Raw genomic sequence first — 22107 nt, 5'->3', positions numbered from 1 at the left:
GAGAAGCTCTCCTGCCAGCATAGCGCTGTTCATGCCAATTTATTCGCACTCATGAGTGACACAAATTATGCCAACATAAGCTGTAGTGTAGACATAGCCTTATAGAGGGGATGTTGTGGTCAAAATGACAGGTAAGGAGGATGATTTTGGCAACATTACTTTGGTCAGACTGGAAGAAGGAAACATTAATATACAGAAGACCAGAAAAGCAGATGTTGCAATAATCAAGACAAGTGATTTGACTATTGGGAAAAAAAGGAAGGAGGGATTTTTTTAAATGTTGTGACGGAGGAAGAGATGTGGAGGGAGAATCCCAGGAGGAGTCAAAGATGACCTCCTAAATTGCATTTTCTGTAATACAGAAGCTCGCCGTCTTGACTAACAATTGCCTGGAAGGGTGAAATACATTAGCTTCTGTTTGCTGTTTTAGCTTCAGAAGAGCAAGTACATATATTGTAGCAAGCAAAAAGTCATACTGTGTGTACAGCAATGTATTGCAGCTTATGTATTAGATACTGCTTTCTTTATATTTTGACGGTGTACAAAATGCACCACTTAAATGGATTTTGCTGTAAGAACCTACAGAAAGTTATTAAGATAAAACAAAAAATCAGTAGTTTTATTTATTATTTTTGCTACATATAACCAATCACAAAAGCTGAAACCAACAACAGGCAACAGTAGCTGGATAATAAGATCCTAATCCAAATTGCACGAACGTCAATAAACTCCCATCGACTTCAGTAAGCTTTAAATCAAGCTCCGAGTGACCTGCAGTTAGCATCTTTCAGAACTATAAAACTACACCAAAGTGAAAGGGAAGAAATATCTGTACACAAAATAAAGATCCACCCGGATTTCTACATCTCAAAGGAAAAACAACTTTGTGGAAATCTTTGTCACAAAAACCTGTGGTCTCTCCAGCTAATATTCTTTTCTCTGTACTACTTTTAGAAATTTAATTGTAACTTTAATCAATTTAGGACTTACATCATAAAGAATAGGTCTCCGGAAAAAAAAGAAAACCTTTATGTATTTCCTTCACTTATAGATTATAAGAAAAAAAATGATTTCCATAGCAGTCTTTTCCCTTTCGTAAATTTGCATAAGCATTATTGAGGCTAAATCCTCTTTTTTTGTCTGTAATGATGCAAATTGCTTCTTTTGTAATTACTGTTTATTTGCATTTAGGAGTCCAGTATCTTGAATTCTTAGGAGCTGCTAAAGATCCATTAATTTTAGTCAGATACTGTACGTTTAACCATATGTATTTGTTGTCACAGAAAATAAAACTACCTAAGAAAATATCCAGACGTTTTCCAGCCTATGAGCTCTATCTCTATGGGGAAGGGAATTACGCTGAAGAAAACAAAAATCTGATATTGACAGGGATTCCAGTTCTCTTCCTTCCTGGGAATGCTGGGAGTTATAAACAAGGTATGGCTATAGTAAAGTGAATTTTGAAAGTTGTACAAACAGAGTTAAGTCTCTGGAATATTACTAAGACAGGTCAAAACTGTTACAGGAATGATATCAAAATGCCTCATTGCTACTACTTTAAGTATAAATAATGAAGAATTTCCTTATGTACAGTGTCCAGGAGATAAGGGGCCATATTTTCAGCTAGTGTAAATTGGGGCGTCTCAGTTGAAGTCAGTGAAGCTATGCTGATATTCACCACCGGAGAACCCTGTCGAAGATGTTTACCTGGAATGAGACTTCACAGATTTTGAAGTCCATTAAGGCATAGACATATTTGCTCAGCTACTGATAGCCTCTCATTGCAAAAAGAAAAATAGTCCAACTGTAGAGGAATGATATAAAAAATACAGGAAGTTGGTTTTATGGGAAAAATTACCATACCAATTACATACCCAGCGAAATACACAGAGGACAAAAAAGATACTTAAGAATTTGATTACCGGTACCTTTTATTCAATACTTAGACAAAGTATATTCACCTGCCCGAAAAAAAAAAAGCACACCTGTCCTTTTCTTTAATATTAACTCTTTATAGACGTATGTAGTCTGTTTAAAAATGTGTAATCAGACATTTCACTCAATATAATAAAATAACTAGAAATGACATCAAAGGTGTTTTATGTATGCTGTTTGTAATATGGTAACACTGTAATCAATAGAGAGCTGATGACTATATTCCTGTATAATGTCTCAACAAAAGCTACGATTATTTTTTTGTTTCTGATATTTACATGGCAAGGATTTGTAAACCTGTTAACACTTCATAAATAAATATATAGTAAAACAAAGAAATAGCATAGCTTTAAATAATTTGACTCAATGGAATGTATTATTATTTAACCTATTAAGATTATAGATTTAATTCTGGGACTGATTCCCCACAGCTTTACCAGTTTTACCCCAGTGTATGTCCATTGAAATCAAATTGATTTCACTTAAAACTGAAATAATGCTGTGTTGAATCAATCACTGTTTTTAAGACACATGTACATTGTCTGTCCAATGATTTAACTAAAAATTTTTACACAGTTCTATGTGAGGTTAGTTCTCTTAAATTAAGATAACTTAATTACGTTATTACATTTCTTTCACCTGACCACAAAGTGTTGTTTGTCCTCTACCCAAGGAAAGTAGGAAAGCATCCTCGTTTGAGACTAGGGTCAATGTGACCCTTTCTGTTGGCAAAAATAGGACCCATATAAATCACTACTGTTGCCCTCTGGTGGAAGCTCTTATGTAAATAAGTTCAGACCAGCCCAGGCACACAGTGATGAAAATGCCCCTAAATCATAGCTTTACTGTTGTTACCACTCGTGGGCTCCAGTGGTGAGTTTGGGGTTCTATTTTCACTATTGTGGATACATCCTAAAAGGTACTTGTGCTTCAGGAACCCAGCACCTCTGTATGATTCCCACAGGGATCATTCTGTAATTCCTCTAAATTTCACTAACGTAGGCAGGAAAAATCCACAGTCTGCTACTCAGACCAGGTCTGTTGTATTACACCATTATTGGCAACCTGACTGACCTGCAAAAATCTGATTGATTTTCGACTTGAACGATATTTTAGAACAGTCATATTGAATAAAAGCACAACTGAATTAGAAGAAGGGGTAAAACTCACTAGCTACTGGAGAATTCTGAGGTCTTTGATATCAAATCTAGTTTTAGATACCTTAAAAATAAGCTTCAACTCCTCCTCCCATCTACAAAGGCGGTTTTGGATTCGCTGCTAGTTACCTGAGGGGCAAGTGGCTCCACCCTGGCATGTTGTTCCAAGTCTTAATGTAGCCTGTTTCTACATTTGGTATAAACTCATTATCTCCTGCTGTACTTCATTCCATTCAGAGATTGGAAGTAATAGTTGTATATTTGTAGAGGAAAATGAAGATATGAGAGTACTTTGTAATTAAGTAGTGTTTACGTTTTTGAAAGTGCTGTGCAACCATTAACTAACTAAATATAGCATAATGAGTGTTATTCTGAAGACAGTCATTCTTCATAGATCATTATTTGTTTTAAGAAAGTGCTTTGAAACAGAATTATTCAGCATTCTAATGGTGATGTTAAAAAAACCTCTGTGCTTTTGTAAACAATTAGTATATGCCCCAAAATAGTTTTAGTTTAGCTGAGTAAATAAGCCTTGCATGCATTTAGCCAATGAATAACTTATTACTGACTTTTTTAACCTTCAAAGGTGCTTTGTTAATTCTTTTGACTGAAATTATACATACTTTTGTCAAAATGACATAGTAAAACATTTAATAATTTATAGTTTTAGAAAACATATTTAAAGGCATGTGAGGACAATGATATCCAAAGAAGATTACTGAAATAATCATCACACAAGATGCCAAATGGACACTTGTAATTATGTTTAAAGAAGTACAGACTCTATTGTGAATTAATTAGGTCTTTTTGAAAACACAGCAATACAGAGAGTGACCATTTAGGAATCAAAGGGAAACATATAGAGTGATCTGGATCACTTGGTAGTCTGGGCCCACTTAAAGAAAATGTGTGTTATTGCAACCAAACTGAAGGTCATATATCTAGGAACAAAAAATGCAGGTTGTACCTACAGAATGGAGGAACTGTATCCTGGAAAGCTGTGACTCTGAAAAGGATTTAGGGATCATAGTGGACAAACATGAGCTCCCAGTGCAATGCTGTGACAAAAAGGGCTAATGCAATCCTTGGATGTATAAACAGAGGAGTAGCGAGGTGATTTTACCACTGTCTGTGGAGTTTCTGAGACTGCTAACAGAATACTGCATCCAGTTCTGGTGTCCCCATTTTAAAAAAGAATACTGAAAAATGGGATAGAGAAGAGGCACAAAAATTATTTGATAGCTGCAAAAATGCCTTATCATGAGGCAAAAAGATCAAGAAGAGACTTGATTAAAGTGTGTAAGTACCTTTATGGGGAGAAAATATCTGGTACTAAAGATCTCTTTAATCTAGGGGGGAGAGGCATAACAAAGACTAATGGCTGGAAGTTAAAGCCAGATAAATTTGTATTAGAAATAAGGTACAAAGTTAACAGCAAAGTTGATTAACCATTGGAACAAACTACCAAGGAAAGTGGTGGAGCTCCCTCTCTTGAAGTCTTCAATTCAAGACTGGATTCTTTTCTGGAAGATATGCCTTAGTCAAGCACAAGTTTTGGGCTCAATACAGGAGTAACTGGATGAAATTCTATGGCCCGTATTATATAGGTGGTCAGATTAGATGATTTATGGTCCCTTCTGATCTTAAAATATATTAATCTTACCAGAGTGCTGTGGGAATTATTTAATATCTGTTCAGTGCTTTGAATATGTGGTGTTTAGCTTTTTTCAACAGGGCTCATTGAGGTTGTTCGATAACTGAATCTGCACAGTGAGAGGATATTTCCAGGGGTGACTAAAGACAAAGCAGGATCTAGAGCTCACAAAATGTTGCTCTCTAGGAGAAACTTGCATTTTGTCCCCAGAGAGACTTTTCCCCATGCTCAAGCATTCTTTCTTGTAGTCTTTATACTAGGGCTTCAAGCGATTAAAAAAATCTTGCAACGCCAGCTACAATAGTGTCATGCAATCGCCTGTTCTCACTTTCAGGTGACATTGTAAATAAGAAGCTAGCAGCATTACCTCCTGTAAATGTAAACAAACTTGTTCGTCTTAGCGATTGGCTGAACAAGAAGTAGGACTGAATAAATTTGTAGGCTCTAAAGTTTTACATTGTTTTGTTTTTGAGTGCAGTTATGCAACAACAAAAAAATCTACATTTGTAAGTTGCACTTTTATTATAAAGAGATTTCTTATCAACTAACTGATATTTTTCATCCTAATTTCTCATGTATGTATGTCTGAAAACAAGGGAAGTATACTTATAGGTTGGTAAAAGAGGAAAGCTTTCCACTCTTTTTGATGCATACAAATGACTTGCATCAAGTGAACACTGGTCAGGTTTAAAGAACTTGAATATCCAGTGGTAGTAAGATAACGTTTGTTTTTACCAGCTACATAGTGACTTGTTTGTATTGGAGAATCCAACTGAGAGTAGTAGCGTTGACTACAGTTAGAAGAAAGGTGTTTCTGTGATTTAACTAGTGCAATTTCTTTTCCTAGTACGTTCTCTTGGCTCTATAGCACTTAGAAAAGCAGAAGACATTGACTTCAAGTACCATTTCAATTTCTTCACTGTCAATTTTAATGAAGAGCTGGTTGCACTATATGGTGGTAGTCTGCACAGACAAACCAGATTTGTGCATGAGTGCATTAAAGTAATTCTTAAGCTGTACAAGGTAAGATGTGAGGTATGCACATGAATAGTATTTTGAGATTTTTTTTCCTTTTCTACTAAAAACTGGGGTGGAATTTTTGTTCAGTGGAAAATTGTGGGATGCAAATCTTTAATTGTAATAGATATATTGGCTATTATTTGTGTGGTGTAGATTATGTGGATGAGAGAAAAATACTCCTGTTTTAGTCTTGATTTAATAAACAAATTTTGGATTTTGTCTTTACTCTCATGGTGAGGGTGCCCAAAGCCTTGGATAGTTTTCTCATTTTTTTAAATAAAATATTTCCATATAATATGTAAACTACTTTGTAGTAGAAATGCAGTAGGCTCATTTATGTTTTCAGAACTGTTTATTTAAATATTTAATACAGATTTAGAAAACATGCCTCAGCCTAAAAGCTTATTTGCTGGTGTGCTTCCTTAAGGTTCTCAAACATTATAATATCAGCTATAAACTACAGTTTTTGAAGTACAGCACCTCCTACATTCTAACTTTTTCTTGTGATGAGCCTGTGTTTACTTAGTGATTCTGGAAAACCAAAGCATCTAAAATATGGGTCAGTTAGTAACATCTTGTCAAACTATTAAACCTGACTATTTTCTTTGAGCAACATGATTAAGAGGAAAAATGCACAACTTTTAACTAAATGATAGATCAACGTCTAAGGCCTTGTCTACACTACAGGGGAAATTCGATCTAAGTTTCGCAATTTGAGTTACGTGAATAGCTTAGTAGCTTAGATCTACTGACCGTGGGATCCACACTACGCAATGTCAACGGGAGACGCTCTCCTGTCAACTCCACCTACTCTTCTTGATCCGGTAGAGTACAGGAGTCGATGGGAGAGCGATCTGTGGTTCATTTAGCGGGTCTTCACTAGATCCACTAAATGAACTGCCAATGGATCGATTGTTGCTCGTTGATCTCCTGGTAAGTGTAGACAAGCCTTAAGTTTCATCTGTTTGTTTAAATGAATGTTCTCAAATTCTAACTTTGAGTGATTACTGTTTTCTTTTTCTGAAGGATCAAGAATTTGCTCCAAGCAGTGTTGCAATAGTAGGTCATTCCATGGGTGGTCTTGTTGCAAGAGCATTGCTCACTCTAAAGAATTTTAAGCCTGAATTTATAAACCTCCTCATTACACAAGCCACACCTCATGTTGCACCTGTAATGCCTTTAGACAAATATCTTACTGGTAAGTTTACTTCAGTTAAGTGTTGCATTGGGCACTATGTTTCTTTCTTAATGCTTAAGTGTGTGTGTGTATAAGAATCTGTTGCATTACAGTGGCCTGAAAACACATTGTTATGGAAAAAGAGAGTTGCTCTTAGAAGCTCTAATCTTTCACTCTTTCTCCTATGACAGAACTGGGACACTAAAAGAACATCAGTTTGTCACATAAATATCAAAATATTGTCTTTCAGCTTTTAACTTGACCTTTGGTGTAGTGGTGGGAACACTTAATTTCCAGCATCTTACACAGAAAATAGAAGTAATTTGGAACCTTGTAAATTACAGGTCAAAGTGATTTCCTGTTTCCCCCATGAGCGAATGCTTCCTTGTGTTAAACCTTGATATTCAAAATCACGTTCTCTTCTGACTGTATACCTAGTTATTGTGTTACTTTTTATGCAATTTGCCAAGTTTCATCCCGCCGTCTCAGTGAAGTCAAAGGTATTTGGATGAGGCAGTGAGAATATTAAATACAAATATTGGTCCTAATTGAGATTAAATGTTCGTAGATAGCATAACGTACAAATTTTCAGAGCCCAAAGGAGAAAAGAATTACTGTATTGACATTATATCAATACTCTGCAGTATTTTAATTTTTATGAAGTTACACTTGATAAGAATGCACATTTCAAAAGTTGATGAATCTGTACTGTGCATTGGGTGACCAGGTGTCCGGTTTTCGACCGGACACCCGGTCGAAAAGGGACCCTACCGGCTCTGGTCAGTACCATCAACTGTTAAAAGTCCCATTGGCGGTGCTGTGGAGCTAAGGCAGGCTAGTCCCTACCTGTCCTGGCTCCATGCTGCACCCTGGAAGTGGCCAGCAGGTCCAGCTCCTAGGCAGGGTGCCCACAGGGCTCCGCGCGCTGCCCCCGCCCCAGCACTGGCTCCACACTCCCATTGTCCAGGAATCATGGGGGTGGTGCCTGCGGGCAAGAGCAGCACACAGAGCTGCCTACGCCTAGTAGCAGGATCTACTGGCCACTTCTGGGGCGTAGTGCGGTGCCAGGACAGGAAGGAAGCCCGCCTTAGCTCCCTCGCTGTGCCGCTGACCGGGAGCCTCCGGAGGTAACCCCCCTCCCGAACCCCCTGCCTCAGCCCTGAGCCCCCTTCCACACCTTGAACCCCTCTGCCCCAGCCTGGAGCCCCTCCTGCGCCCCAGAGCCCACACACCCAGTTAGAGCCCTCACCCCCTTCTGCATCCCAACTCCCTGCTCCAGCCCAATGAAAGCGAGTGAGGATGGGGGAAGAGTGAGCTACCAAGGGAGGGGGAATGTAGTGAGCAGGGGGCAGGGCCTCCGAGAAGGTGCGAGGCCTCGGGGAAGGGGCAGAGCTAGGGTGTTCGGTTTTGTGCGATTAGAAAGTCGGCAATCCTAACTGTGCAGTAGTATATTTTAGTGTGTGTTTGTGTGTGTGTGTGTATATAATTATTTATTATTATTTATTAGTATATTATATGTAGAATTTTTTGTGTTCTATCTTTTTGTTTGTATTTTGTGGCAGCTAAGCATGGGTGATCCCTATCCCCTTGATTTTGCCACTGCTGCCTTTCTATTAATTTCTACCTCTACTGTTGACTGATATCACAAATGCATACTTCCGTTTGGCCTTCCTTATTGATCACTGTCGATCACGAGATTAAATATTTGGAAGCGCATCCTCAGCTGGTGTAAAAAAACAGTTGCATCTGACTTGTCTGATCACCCCTGCATTGGGTACAGTTTTGTTGTCTAACACAAGACTCAAAAATGGGAATGGAAACTTGACTTCTGGGTAGGCTGCCAGCACAGCTCAGAAAAAACTGTTCTTACTAAATGCTGTGAAAAAATTTCCACTGTTTCTTTGTATAAAGTGAATTTTAATCTATTTTCAATTTTTTAAAAGATTTTTATACAGCTGTAAACAATCATTGGATTTTAAAGGCCCAAGATGTAAGAAATCTAACTACCCTTTCTGTGGCGGGAGGATTCAGAGATTACCAAGTTCATTCAGGACTCGCTTTTCTACCCAGATTAAGTCAACATAGCAGTGCCTTATTTGTTGTGGTAAAATCTTTTTTTTTAATTGTCTTCTAATGGTATTATGTTAACTGTTTATGGGCTGTATGTACCTGTGTCTGAATACAGTATGTATGGCGTAGTATAATAAATTCTTATTGCAGTATTACTAGGTTTGAAAGAACACATCTGATAATGAGATGTGCCATATACAAATTTCACTTTGGAGCACAAAGGTGAGGTGGAGAAAATTTCATTTTGTAGTTACTTTTTCCACTCTGCTTCATAATCCTCAGATACAGTGGATTTAAAGCAACTTGCATCACTAGTAATTAATAACTGGAAATTTGTTTGTTCTTTAACCTGATTTGTAACAGAATTCAGTTGGCTAGTAACTAAGAGAGTAACCAAAGGGTAGTATTGGACAATGGTTATTTTCAACAAAGGCGTTTTCATGTGCTGTTCCATAGTGGTGGTCTTGTATACATACCTTGAGCAAGGGGTACCAGAGGTTTACAGCATGTATATTGAAGAATGGTACATGGCGTCTTGTTATGCTGATAACACCCAGATTTATATTTCTATCTCCACCAACCCCACTGGTGAGATTTACCTGGGCTCAAATGGAAATTTGGGTGTTGGCTAGTGACTTGAAACTCAACCCAGACGAGTGAATTATTTCCCTGTTGCTGTTTGCCCCATGCTATAATGATTACATTGAAAGTTTGAAATAATCCCTGTCTGTTGAGAGCTGCTTGCCATTCATTTTAAGGTTTGCAGCCTGTGAATCTTGTTGAATTCCTATCTGATTCTGATTATCCAGCTGGTAGCAGTAGTCAAGAGTATCATCTTTTTTTGGTAATAAATGTGCATAATTTTAGTTTGGGTGCAGTCTTCACATTGGCGATCTATGCCTTTCTCATGTCAAAGCTGAGCTATTATAAAATGTTCTACATGAGACTCTACCTTCATATTATTAGGGAACTGCAGTTGGTGCAGAACATAAAGGCACTTATCTGGCATTTCACTCAAATATCATATTGCAACTGTGCTCCATGATTTTCCATAGCTATCAGTTCACTTTTGATTGAAATTTAAGATATTGGTTTTAACCTGTGAAGCCCTAAATGGGATCTTGGCTCTTACAAGTCCAACTCTTCCCCCCAGAGTGGTAGGACAGAAATTGTGATGCTCTAAGGCTAAAAGATTAAATGGTTGAAATGTACAGTTGCTAAATATTCTTTAGAGGTGGGAGGTAGGGGTGTGTGTGTCTTGGTTCTGTTATGTTCCACCTGGTACTGTTTCCCCCTCTGTTCCACCCTGGATCTGTCAGAGTCCAGAACTGGTGACATTCAGGCTACATTGCAAGTCTCTCCTACTTACCCAGGTTTTGGAAGTGGATGCAGATGGCTGATGGATAGTTGGGAACATGGGATAATAGAATCCATTTAAATAAGTTGAGAAATGTATGTTTGTTTGTTTGTTTGTTTTAAAGATAGCGAACCTTAACTTTAGGGAAAATGATAATTTTTATTTTTTTTATTTATTTTTTAAAGAAAACTAACCATGAGAATTCAAAGTGTGTTCCTGAAGTGATAAGGTTTTTTCTCCAGCTTTATCTTAAGGCTAACCAAGCTCTTGTCTGATAATTTTGTAAAAGCCCATCTTAATAAATATTCAGACATAAATCACAAATACATTTTCAAATTTCTAATGTTTTAATGTTGAATCCCCAAAAAGCTAATATATTTTTCTCCCCCAAACAGAGCTCAGCAGTACCTAGAACTTGGGCCTCAACAGACCACCTCTCCATAGTATGGTAAGCAAATAGGACAAAGAAGTTAGGTAACTGACATGACATCTTTCTCCATCCCTTACCTTCATCTCCTTTTATAAATTCATTTAACTTCAGAGAGTAATTTTCTGAAAATATCTAGCCCATACCTTTTTTTGTAGTTGCATTTTTAAATATAGTGTTCCTTGTGTTTTGTTCTAGGTGTAAAGAATTGGTCTTGGCTACCATTAGGGCATTTTTTGATCTTATTGATGAAACCACCAAACAGGTTTGTAGTTCCCATTTCCTGCATGCCCCACTGGGAGGAAGGTGAGGATTTTCTCCCCCCAACAAAGTGATGTTTTAGCTACCATTGTAATAGTCAGGGACAAATACTGTGTATTACTTTCTGATAATTTTATATCATGTTGAAAATTGCTGGCTTTTTGATGTCTTGTGCTCCAGAATCTTGTGTTTTGGGTTCTGTGAAGAATGACAATGGTTCAGTTTTTGCTGCTGGCTGAGTCAGTGAGTTAATTATAGCTGGGCTAATACCCTGACTTTCTCACTGAGATAGAATGAGTTAAACAGGCCTGGGATCTTGTGATCCTAAACAAATCTGCTCAGCTGTACTGTGATAAGGTACACAAATTTGCTTACATATTTAATGTCCTTTTGCAAATTTATTTTAACAAAACAGAAACCCTCTATGTAAATTTGGAATGCTTACTTAGGGGAAATCAAGGGAAAAGCTGATGAGTTTACTAGTTTTCTTCGCTTTCTCCCTATTTATTGCTTCTTTTTACTCCCTCTGTCTCATTTTTCTTTTCTACCTGCTTAAATGTTATGTTGCCCACTGCATGTTACTGTTTGAAAAACTATTTGAAGAACCTTTCACCATATTTCATCCTATTCCTGAACCTTTGCGTAATTTTACAGCAATAAAAACGAAGAACTGGGAATAAGGCTGAGAGGTTGGGTCATTCTTTGATAGCTTCACTGGTCTCTGAAGCTTGTTCAGTTGAACCCTTTTTAATATGGGTATAGAAAAGTTGACTGGTCCATTGGGGAAAAAAATTTTCAGAACTCATTGGGGATGGCCATAATACTCACAAATTGCATAGCTATATTTGCAGAAAGTAGGAGGAAACTTACTTTGGGAGGTTGATTTAAAAAAAGAAAGAAAGAAAGAAAGAAAGAAAGAAAGAGAAATGGCATAGGTTTGAAGCATTTGAACATTTTAGGAACTGGGCCCAGGAAGTTGGATTAATGAGCACAAGCAAGTGAATCAGTTATAGGTAAGGCTAAGTAACGTGACTCTGTCACTGAGGTCGCGGAAGTCACAGATTCCATGACTGTCGCAGCTGCAATGGCCAGTGTGGCTGATCCCAAGGCCACCAGAGCAGCTGGCCCCAGGTGCCCCATAGCCAGCTGCACCGGACACTGCTCAGGTGGTCCTGGGACAGCTGGCCCCGAGGAGTGCCCGAGCAGCAGTCCTGGGGCCTGCCACACTAACCACTGCTCGGGCAGCCTGGGGAATACCCTGGGGAGCACCCGACCGGTGGTCCTTGGGGCCTTGGAGCAGGGGTGGCTGGGGGCAGTCAGCCCCCGCAGCCAGTGCAGGGGCTAACCTTCAGCCCCTGGGTGCCCCCAGTAGTGGTGTCCTGAGGCCCCTCAGAGCAATGTTGTCCGGGGCGCCAGGAACTGCTAAGTTTTAGTCATGGTATTCATATAGTAAAAGTCATGGACAGGTCACCAGCTGTGAATTTTTGTTTATTACCTGTGACCTGTCCATGGCTTTTACTAAAAATACCCGTGACTAAATCTTAGCCTCAGTTATAGGTGCATGAAAAATTAACTTGTTACATGGGTCTTCAATTTATCACATAGATATCACCTTATGGTGTGTGTATGTGTCTGTCTCTTTAGCAATATTTATATAATACAGCTTTTTGGTTTTATGTATACATAGTTTTAACTTTTTGTATAGTTCGAGCAGTTGCAATTTGCAGATAGCAGTAATTGGATATAGATGAATAGAGTATTTTTATTAGCTCCAGATATTGAATTGAAATTAGAAACTATATTATCCTCTGCCTTTTTGAAGCTCTGACTTTTACTGTAAATAAAGCTGCATTGCTGGCTTAATGTCTTGGTAATTCTTGTAAAGCACACAAAATGCTAAGTAGATTTTTAACAAGTTGTCTTGTATTTTTAGATAACCGAGGATCCAAAGAAGAGAATGTTAGTATTGAATCATCACTTTGTGAGGCACCCAGCAAAGTTCTTTGAGGAAGGTCCTGAAACACTTACTGAACTTAAAGGTATGCAAGTCTAATTCTTTGACCAGGATCTGAGGATACATTTTGTCTAAGAGTTAATCTTCTCACTACCGAATTGCTGAAGCGCAGACTCTTTCTTTAGGCACCACTCAAACACCATTTGGAATGCATGGCGACAAACTGTGGTCTTGATTCTTGTTTCTAGCTGCACTAGGCTTGGTTGAGGACCATAATGGGGCAAAGAAATGCCACTTTTGCATTCTCCAGATTCTGGGGAGTAGCCAGGAAACAAAAGTTGTTCCAGTTTAAGCCTGGCTGACCGATCTCCAGCAACCACAGGAGTAGCTGGAGTTCAGATGTTCTGACTATAGCCTTTCCCATGTCCATACCCTATCCTGGTGGGGGGTTGGTATGTATGTACTGTAAAGCCACTATGCTAATTATGGATGCTTGGGGAATTCCTAGGTGCCCAGATGTGCAGATTCAGTGGCTCCTTTCCCTTGACAGAGCTGGGCAAGGAGACCCAATCTATAATGAAGAATTGGCTCCTCTCTGGGGTTGGAGAATCTGCAGAATTCCTTATTTGACTTTCTCTGGCTGCTAGGAAGTTAACAAGGAGGAGCCATGGCTGTAGAGCCCAGGAGTAACTACCAAGGCTTAATTTTGTTGAAATAGGCTAGGAGGAGGTGAATCATATCTTTGCATTTCTTTAGTTTACAATATAACGGACATCATTTTATAGATTAGGTTTTCATTAATCATTTAGTCAGATATTCCCCCTCCCCCCACTTCAATAGCAATTTGGAGTATATTTATGTGCAATTTTTTTCAATTGCATTTTCCTCTCTCCTCATTCCCTTTTGACACTTGCCTAAATTTATCCATGCTGTAATGCCATTAAGTTCAAAGGAGTTACAAGAAGGGTGAATTTGAGCATGTGCTATTACTCCTCCCCCTTCCTCCTTCCTTTCTGCTCATACTTTCTTCGTGTAGTCAGTCTTCTGCTCCTAATTCTGATGCCTGAATTTGGGCTTTTTATGTTCCTTTCCTGTGAGACTGAAAGTGTGGTAAGGGCAAAGAAAGTATGCTGTGCTGCTGTATTTTCAACACTCTCTTGCCTGTATTCAGCCCCCATACTGACATTGATGCCCACCAGATGCTAATGCTATTTTTCTTTGAGACCTTTTATTTTAGCACGTATTGATAAATTTTGCAAGTAATAATAGCATCCCTTGGTTTGGCGTGCTGTATAGATAGTTGATTTTAACTATTGTATGCAATTCTGAATAGCAGTCGTGACTATTGCATTACATATTTTAATGTTCCTATGTCTAACTTCTGGAGATATGAACAATAAGTTGATAAAATGTGCTTGATAAAGTAGAATGTTTGTGTTTTGTGAAGTTCTGCTGAAGATTACTATTATACGTCATAGGCAATTCCTGCAGTAACATACAACTAGAATTAAGGTTTTCCTATCACACGCAAGTGAGCAAAATAAAGCATATGGTTTACTTCTAGGAACTTTGATTTGGATTAAAATCAAATCCTCAAAATGGACCTATACAGTTTATAATGTAAGTAGCATTAATATCTTTTTCTAATTTCAATTTTGTCATTTCTGTGTTTTTTTCTAATGAGCAATATTTTTTCTTTTAAGGAATCTGATGGAAAATATTTCATGTTTCCTCTTTCAAACCACAGAAAAACCTACAGTCATGTCCACTGTCAAAACAGTATGTTGGTGAGAAAATAAGTGCTTTCTGTATTTTTGTAAATATATCTGTTGTTACCCAATTTTAACTTTATGAAACTGAATTGTTGTTTCCATTTAAACAGCTGTATTGAGCTAACTACTCCAGTAATTATTAAACAGAGACCGCTTTTTTACTTTAATCCCAACGTATTATTACTTGTTTAGGGGCACATGCCTTTTAGTATTTGTTATGTTTAGTGTGTTCATTATCATAGTATCTGAGTACTGCACATATATATACACTAAGGCCTTGTCTTTATGAACAATTAGACTGCGACAAGCTGAGGTGTGAATCTACCCCACACTAGTTTGCTGAGGTCTAACTGTGTGTGTGTGCCCTGCTGACGCATTAAGAGTTTGTTAGGGTACTTTAAGATTTTTATGAACTGTTAACACGTGTCAGCACATGGACAGTTAGACGGTGGCAGGCTAGAGTGCGGTGGATTCACACCTCAGCTTGCTGTGGTCTACCATGTAGACAAGCCCTAAGACTGACTTAGAGTTGCCAATAATAGATTTTGCAGTTCACCACTCCAAACTTCAGTAGCTTTGGGTCTTTAATGTAGCAACGCCCCATCTTATGCCTCATTCAGAAAAGCATGTGCTTAAGTGACCTTCCTGAATAGGGAGGCTATCCCAAAATGGGGCTCTAGTAAGGGCCTTATCTAGAGCAATATAAATGAACCGGGAGTTAGTAGAGGGTATGGAGCTCCACCAGTTAATGTGTTCTCAGCTGTTTTTCCTGTTGAGGAGATGGGCTACTGTGTGCTATACAACTGGAGTTTGTGTTTCTTCCACTTTTCAGCCTCAAACATGATGATTTGCAGTAGTTTCACCTCAAGGCAAAGATATGGATCACTTTGACTCACCACCTCATTTGAAAAGGAGGAGTGTAGTTTCTTAACTGGAGGTGGAAGAATGCATTTCTCTACATAGGTGTTCGAGATTAATGAAGAGTCCACTGAGACTCCAAGATTTCATACGAACTTGGTGAATGGAAGGTAGATGCCTTTAGTGGAAGGGAGAGGTCAGTGTCTCAGTTAGCTCCTATAATTGTTCCCCCTTCCCACCAGCATCACTTCAGACTTACCTGAGTTCATTTTGAATAAACTGCCCTTAAATGTCCTCATCTTTTGCATTCATTGTGATGATGTTGAGCGTGCACGTAGAAGAGGGAGGTATAAGGCTGGGTGTCCTCAGTAGAGCCCATTAGGAATTTTGCAACAAAGCAGGTTTTCCTCAGGAAATGCCAGTTTGTCACAGAAATGCATCTGGTTTGAACTTCTGACAAAACATACCGGGCTCCAGTGGAACCCTGCCTGGCTTCCTGCTAGCTCAGTTAGTGGGCTTCCAGGGTTCATGGCTTCGGGGCAGCCCAGACATAAAAACTACCCCATGGCTGGAGACCCAAGGGCTTCGAGGCACCCTGCTGCAGAGCCAGGAACCTGGAAGCTGTGGAAACACTGGGAGACCCAGCTTGAGATGTGGTTCTCAAGGCTTCTAGTCCATGGTACCAGGCACCAAAAGCCTTGACTCCCATGCCTAGAGGCTCCTGGCTCAGCCATGGTTCCCAGGGCTTCTAGGTTCCCAGGCCATCTGCGAGCCTTCTGCCCTGGGAGCTGCAGCTGAGCCAGGGGCCTCAAAATTTGGGCTCCTAGACTCAAATTTCATTTAAAAAAATTTTAAACAAAATGTTTTGATTATTTCAATATGATTTTTTTTTTTCAGGTGTTCCCTTCTGTGAGAAGTTTTTGGAAATTCCGTTTTGGAACAAAAAGTAGAACACCATTTCCCTCCCCCAGAATATTGGCATTTTCTGCTAAACAGAACTTCTGACTTTTGATTAGCTTTAATCATTAGCAATGTTGTGTCTGATTCTTGCATGAGAATGGAATTTGCTTTATAAGATGTAAAATAACTGAAGTTCTTTAAATCAGACACAACATTGCTTGGTAAGAATATAAATTTTACTTGGGCTGCTTGGGTATTTTGGAACAAGGCTTAATTTTGAACTAACTGAATTTTTCATCACATTTATAAGGTATATTAATTGCTTACAGGATTTTGACAAAAACAATTGCTGATTGCCAAAAAAATCTATTGTTTGTAGTATAACTACAGTACATCTTCAATAGTTGTTTTTCGTAACAGTCCTTAAACTAGAATTCTTGATTACACGATTATATAAATAATACTTTAGTTTTGTACTACCCCTGTCATCATCATCTTGTCTGAGGATCTATTGTCTTCCAAATACTTTACTTTACAATTTGCTTGTGAGGTTGGCGAGGAATATGGAGGGAACACTTTTGCCACCTGTGGAATGCACAGCAGTCAGTTAATAATAATAATAATAATAATAATAATACAGTAACTTTACACAACAGTTTGGGACAAGAAATGAAGATCACCACCACATTCTGTTTGAGGGATTTAGGTAGGCACAATATAACTACCCAGATACTGGAATTACCACCCCATCTCTTTAGAAGAGTGCTTTGAGACTTCTGAACACTTCACTTTTGTTTCTTTCATGAGAAATAATAAGTGTTCTAGGCTGCAATATCTTCTGTTCATTTTCATGGTTAGCAAAAACAAAAAAGGCAAATTATTAAACGTATTTCTTGTTTAGCCAAAGATTCTCATTCTTGTATTTGAGCTGTTTGTTCTACTTTATCTCATAATCATAATTCTGAGTTTGTGGTATCAAGCATCTTGGCAGCAGACACGATGTCATTAACACTCTACAGAATCAAGAAAAAGAGATGGTGAATCTTACTGATTACAAATAAATAGCTAAGGAAACAGGAGATGAATCATACTTCATAAGCAACTGCATTTTTGTGTTTTGTTTGAGTGTGTAAAGTTCCTCTTAGGAGCACTTGGTGGTTATAGTGAGAGCCACTATAGAAATGTGTGATAGATAAGGATTGGGAAATGAAGATTGAAGTCTGCTCTTTTTTAATACACCTTGATGTATATAAGTATTGAAGGAGGATTAGAACAGTGGGTGATGTCTGATGAGGTGTCACAGTTAGGCAGGTATAAATTAAGAGTGGAACATCAACACTAACTCTAAACTTTTTTGGAGTGAAGTTCAATATTTTTATATTTAAACTCACACACAATTTAAAGTAGTAATGCACATTTTCACATGTTATTGATTTAACAGGGTACAAGTAGCTGGATTTATGGCTGCTTAAACAGTAGTTCATCTGTGTGGTGAGTATAAAGGCTTTTTGTAATTTATTTAACTAGTTACTATAAGATCAGTTTTGGGCATTCAGTCATGCAACACAGAGCAATTTAGGAGGAAGAACTATAGGGATTTAAAAAGGATTGCTGCTGTTAAAATTCATTGTTATCTGGTATAATGTACAATCAGCTTTCTTGATACTTAAATAGATTCAAAGCAATATTAAGTGACCTAGTATTTAAAGAAAAAAGGTAAAACTCAACTTTTATTGCAGTGTAACTTGTTTTGTTCATAATTTGTATGTAATATCACTTTAATACGTCCTCTGTCATGGGACTGTATCCATTGTATGCAAAGGATGGACTGAATGATCTTCTTCTTCCCTAACTACTATTATGAATTTATTGTCACTTGAGGACATTTAGAAATGGATGTGCTTGTTTTAGCAACTTCATTTTAGCAAATTAGATTGTCAGGTTTAATTGATTAATTTTGGAATTTGTAATGAATTAATGCAAATTGAAACCATTTTTAGGGCCAGAATCACTAGCCGTTTTAAATCTGCTTTGTTGAACTCCAACAGCTCAGAGCTGTCTTAAAGCAAATTTACTCTACTGCTTGGGTTGGCATAGGGCCAGTGTAGTAGTCTTCTGCCTCTGTATTCTGGGCCAAAGTAAGGGAGCATGGCAAGGGTGCTTGTATGGCCACTTGATACCCAGGTGTTATAATTGCCCTGCACTGGATTAGGAACCACAAAGGTGTCTTTTTGTAACCCCTTTGCACACTCTCCGGATCTGTATCAAGCTCAGCCAGTAAAGGGAGTTGGGGCCATTAAGTCTAATTTAACTATAGTATCGGTTTTTTTATTGTGAGTTAAGTCCATATAGTCAAACAGCACCATTTAAAGGGACCTGGAATAGTTTCAAATGTGGTTGTGGATTTTCAATCACTGACCATTTTTAAATCAAGATTGGATTGTCTTCTAAAAGATTTTCCCTAGGAATTAGTTTATGGAAGTTTTATGGCCGCATTATGCAGGAGGTCATACTCAATCACAGTGGTGCCTTCTGGCCTTGGAATCTATTAATCTTTTGAGAAATGTCTGGGTTTTTGTTTAAAATATGTGTAGCTGACTGTCAAGGCTAATTCTCCACTCTGGCACTTCAAGTGCAGAAGGTCGGGGCCCACAAGGATTCTAAAAATTAATACTGGCCACTCCAGGCTTGTATTAAACTCCCAAGGTTACAGCTTTTCTCTGACCTTGGATTGGTCAATGCTGTCACTACCTAGTGCAGAACCCCTTTTAGAGCCCAGGAAGCGCATTTGGGAATTCCTTCCTGTGGGGTACCTTTCACTACCATCCCTCCCCCCCCCTGCTCCAGGGAAGAGCTGGGGGGGGGGAGGAAATCAGCCTTTGCCACCAGTTAATTAAACAACATGTGCACAAACCTCTAAGACACAAAAATCCAATTCTGTTCTTAAAAAAGGTAAATTTTATTAATTAAAAAAAAAAGGAAGAAAATACATCTGGAAACTCAGGCTATTGCTAGATTTTAAAAGAACAACTACAAGGATTAAGCACCAAGAATAGCTTTCTTGAGGTCCAGCTTAACGGTCACAAGCAAAACAAAAGCACCTGGGGTTAGCACAGAGGAATCCACAAGCCATAACGAAATTGAAGGGATAAACCTAACTGAGTCTTCCTAGACATTTCCTGATCTACTTACATATCTGGGGTTTTAAATGAGTAGTTTCTAGGTATGATACTGATGATTTTTTCATACCTGGCCCAAGCTTTTTACAGCATAGCTCTGCCCTGTCCGCCTCTCCCTGGGAGATCAACAACAGACAGACAAAAGGGGAGTCTTGTTTCAATTTTAAAAAGTTCTAGCCTTCCCATTGGCTCTTTTGGCCAGGTGCCCACTCACTTTCTTTTACCTAAACATAGCAGTGAGACTTTTTAACCCTTTCCAGGTAGAACAATTAGAGAACAGCTCCTAAGAGGGATTTTATAGCTACTGGCTGGCTGGGTGTCCATAAAAGGGAGCTTACCTTTCCTCCCCATCATTCATCACACTGACCTAGAGTAAATTCATTAACATATAGGTCCAATATCCACTTTGAACTGCCACCTGAAAGGTTTTCACCAATAGGCAAAGCTGAGGTTGCATATGATACACTTTTATAAATTCCCTTAAGCTGTGAGAACAGTGGATGCTTTTACTTATTGTGCATTGCTTCAGTACAAATGCAGATATCAGTTCATTAAGTGTTTTCATTATGCTTCAAAAAGTTGAGACTAATAACAGCCAGATCTTGTGAATGCAGCGGTATTGATACCTATACGGCTCTGCCAATATGTCTGAAATCAGATTTGCAACATCTCTGCTCTTTGAGTCGTAAATTACTTTAGATTGCTAAATTATAACGTGTGGTATACGGACAATCGTTCAGTTAACTATAGTTAAGGCTTTGTTTTAGTCACGAGTATTTTTAGTAAAAGTCATGGACAGGTCAAGGGCAGTAAACAAAAAATTCACGGCCCGTGACTTTTCCATGACTTTTACTATATACCCCTGACTAAAACTTGGGGAGGGACCCCTTGGAAGGGCAGCCCTGGGGGTGCTGCGGAGAGGGGCGCGTCCTGGGGGGATGCCACGAGTGCTGGGGAGGGGGGTGGGGCATGCTCCCAGCTCCTGGAAAGTGGCAACCCTAGCTCAACATGCTGCCTCCGCTGTGCCCCAAGCCCTGGTTCTGATGCTCCCATTGGCTCCGAACCTTGGCCAATGGGAGCTGCAGGGGCGGTGCCTGGGGGCGGAGGCAGCATGTGGAGCTAGGAGCTGAGGGGAGGAGTTGCTGTCACCCTTCCGGGGAGTGGCCCCCGCCCTCCTGGTAAGCACTGCCCCTCACCCCAGCTGTGAGCCCCCACCCTAACTCCTGCTGCTGGGGGGTGGAGTGGGGGGGCCGAGTCTGCCCCAGCAGCAGCCTGGCCCAGGGGGTGTCAGAGCTGCTCTGGCAGCTCCTGTGACAGAATCCGTGACCTCTGTGACAAACACCGAGCCTTAACTGTGGTAGAAGTAGACCTGTTACCTTGTGCATTTCTATAGAGGTAGAGAGAGGCTGGTACATTAATACACTCTTACTGCTTGCTCCTTTCATAATGAATATGTGCATTTTGTATATTTGCACTTTAAAGTATTTTAACTTTTACAGCCTGGAAGGTTTTGATTTATCCTGGAAAGCTGAGTTACTGCCAACTGTTAAGGTAAATTGTACTATACATTATTTTGTTGCAACAAAATGGAGTGAGCATTTACATGAAGAGGTTTTGTGTGGGGTTATGAATAATGTAATGCATTCACATGTTGTATAGAATTTATATGATTTCTAAGCCATGTTTCCTCTTGGGATATATGCTACTGGGGGAGTGGGAAACTATCTTAATTTTTGAGGGTATATGAAAGTGATGTTTATTCCTACAATAAATTATTCTAAGCTGGAGTTCAGTTTAAAAGTCCATACTGAAGTTTTCAAAAGCAAATATTAAAAACTGTGGCAATTCATTGTTAAGCCTATAGAAAACGTAAAAGAACACTGTAGTTTACTAAACTAAAACTACAGCAATAAAATTGAGTTCAAAAATCATCTTGGGTTTATAATCAAAGGAAACAAATAGACTCTAAATTGTGTTTGTGTTGTTCTAGAATGAGACTTAACTTCTCTGTTACTATTGGCAAAGTCAGTACCTTCTTCTGTCGTTCTACTCTTGGGAGATTTCCCTTCACTCCCTTTCTTATAGCAGAAGGCTTAGCATGTATTTTACATCTTGTAGACTTTGTATAGTTCTCCTCTATGGACAGGCATTTTCCTTCACTTCTAAAGTTGATAGCACAGTTTGCAGCCACATAAAGACAGCAAAAGAGTTCAAACAGACTGAATATTGTGTGATACGCAATCGTTAATGAAACTACAGTGGTACGTATTCATCATAGCAGGAGAATATTTATCTAAATTAATAATCCATGGGAGTGACAGTACATGAACAGTGGTAGTTAGAGTAATCCATTTCTCAGCTGCTGTCCAAATATATGCAATTTAAG

At 38.9% G+C, this 22107-nt stretch overlaps 1 protein-coding gene across 1 annotated transcript in view; it reads left to right on the top strand.

The window, feature by feature from the left end:
* The window catches only part of PGAP1 (post-GPI attachment to proteins inositol deacylase 1), a 63881-nt gene that overhangs the window by 13582 nt on the left and 28192 nt on the right, over nt 1-22107 (top strand). Inside the window, exons 2-12 of the mRNA XM_077830498.1 lie at nt 1284-1437; nt 5594-5769; nt 6793-6964; nt 8887-9047; nt 10766-10818; nt 10996-11062; nt 12992-13097; nt 14577-14632; nt 14716-14799; nt 17984-18033; nt 21221-21272. Of these exons, the coding sequence (XP_077686624.1) occupies nt 1284-1437; nt 5594-5769; nt 6793-6964; nt 8887-9047; nt 10766-10818; nt 10996-11062; nt 12992-13097; nt 14577-14632; nt 14716-14799; nt 17984-18033; nt 21221-21272 (1131 nt within the window). The remainder of the gene's footprint in view (nt 1-1283; nt 1438-5593; nt 5770-6792; nt 6965-8886; nt 9048-10765; nt 10819-10995; nt 11063-12991; nt 13098-14576; nt 14633-14715; nt 14800-17983; nt 18034-21220; nt 21273-22107) is intronic.

The sequence above is a fragment of the Eretmochelys imbricata genome, chromosome 11, assembly GCF_965152235.1.
Source record: "Eretmochelys imbricata isolate rEreImb1 chromosome 11, rEreImb1.hap1, whole genome shotgun sequence".
NCBI classification, from domain to species: domain Eukaryota; kingdom Metazoa; phylum Chordata; order Testudines; family Cheloniidae; genus Eretmochelys; species Eretmochelys imbricata.
This window is presented reverse-complemented; position numbering and strand designations above follow the sequence as displayed.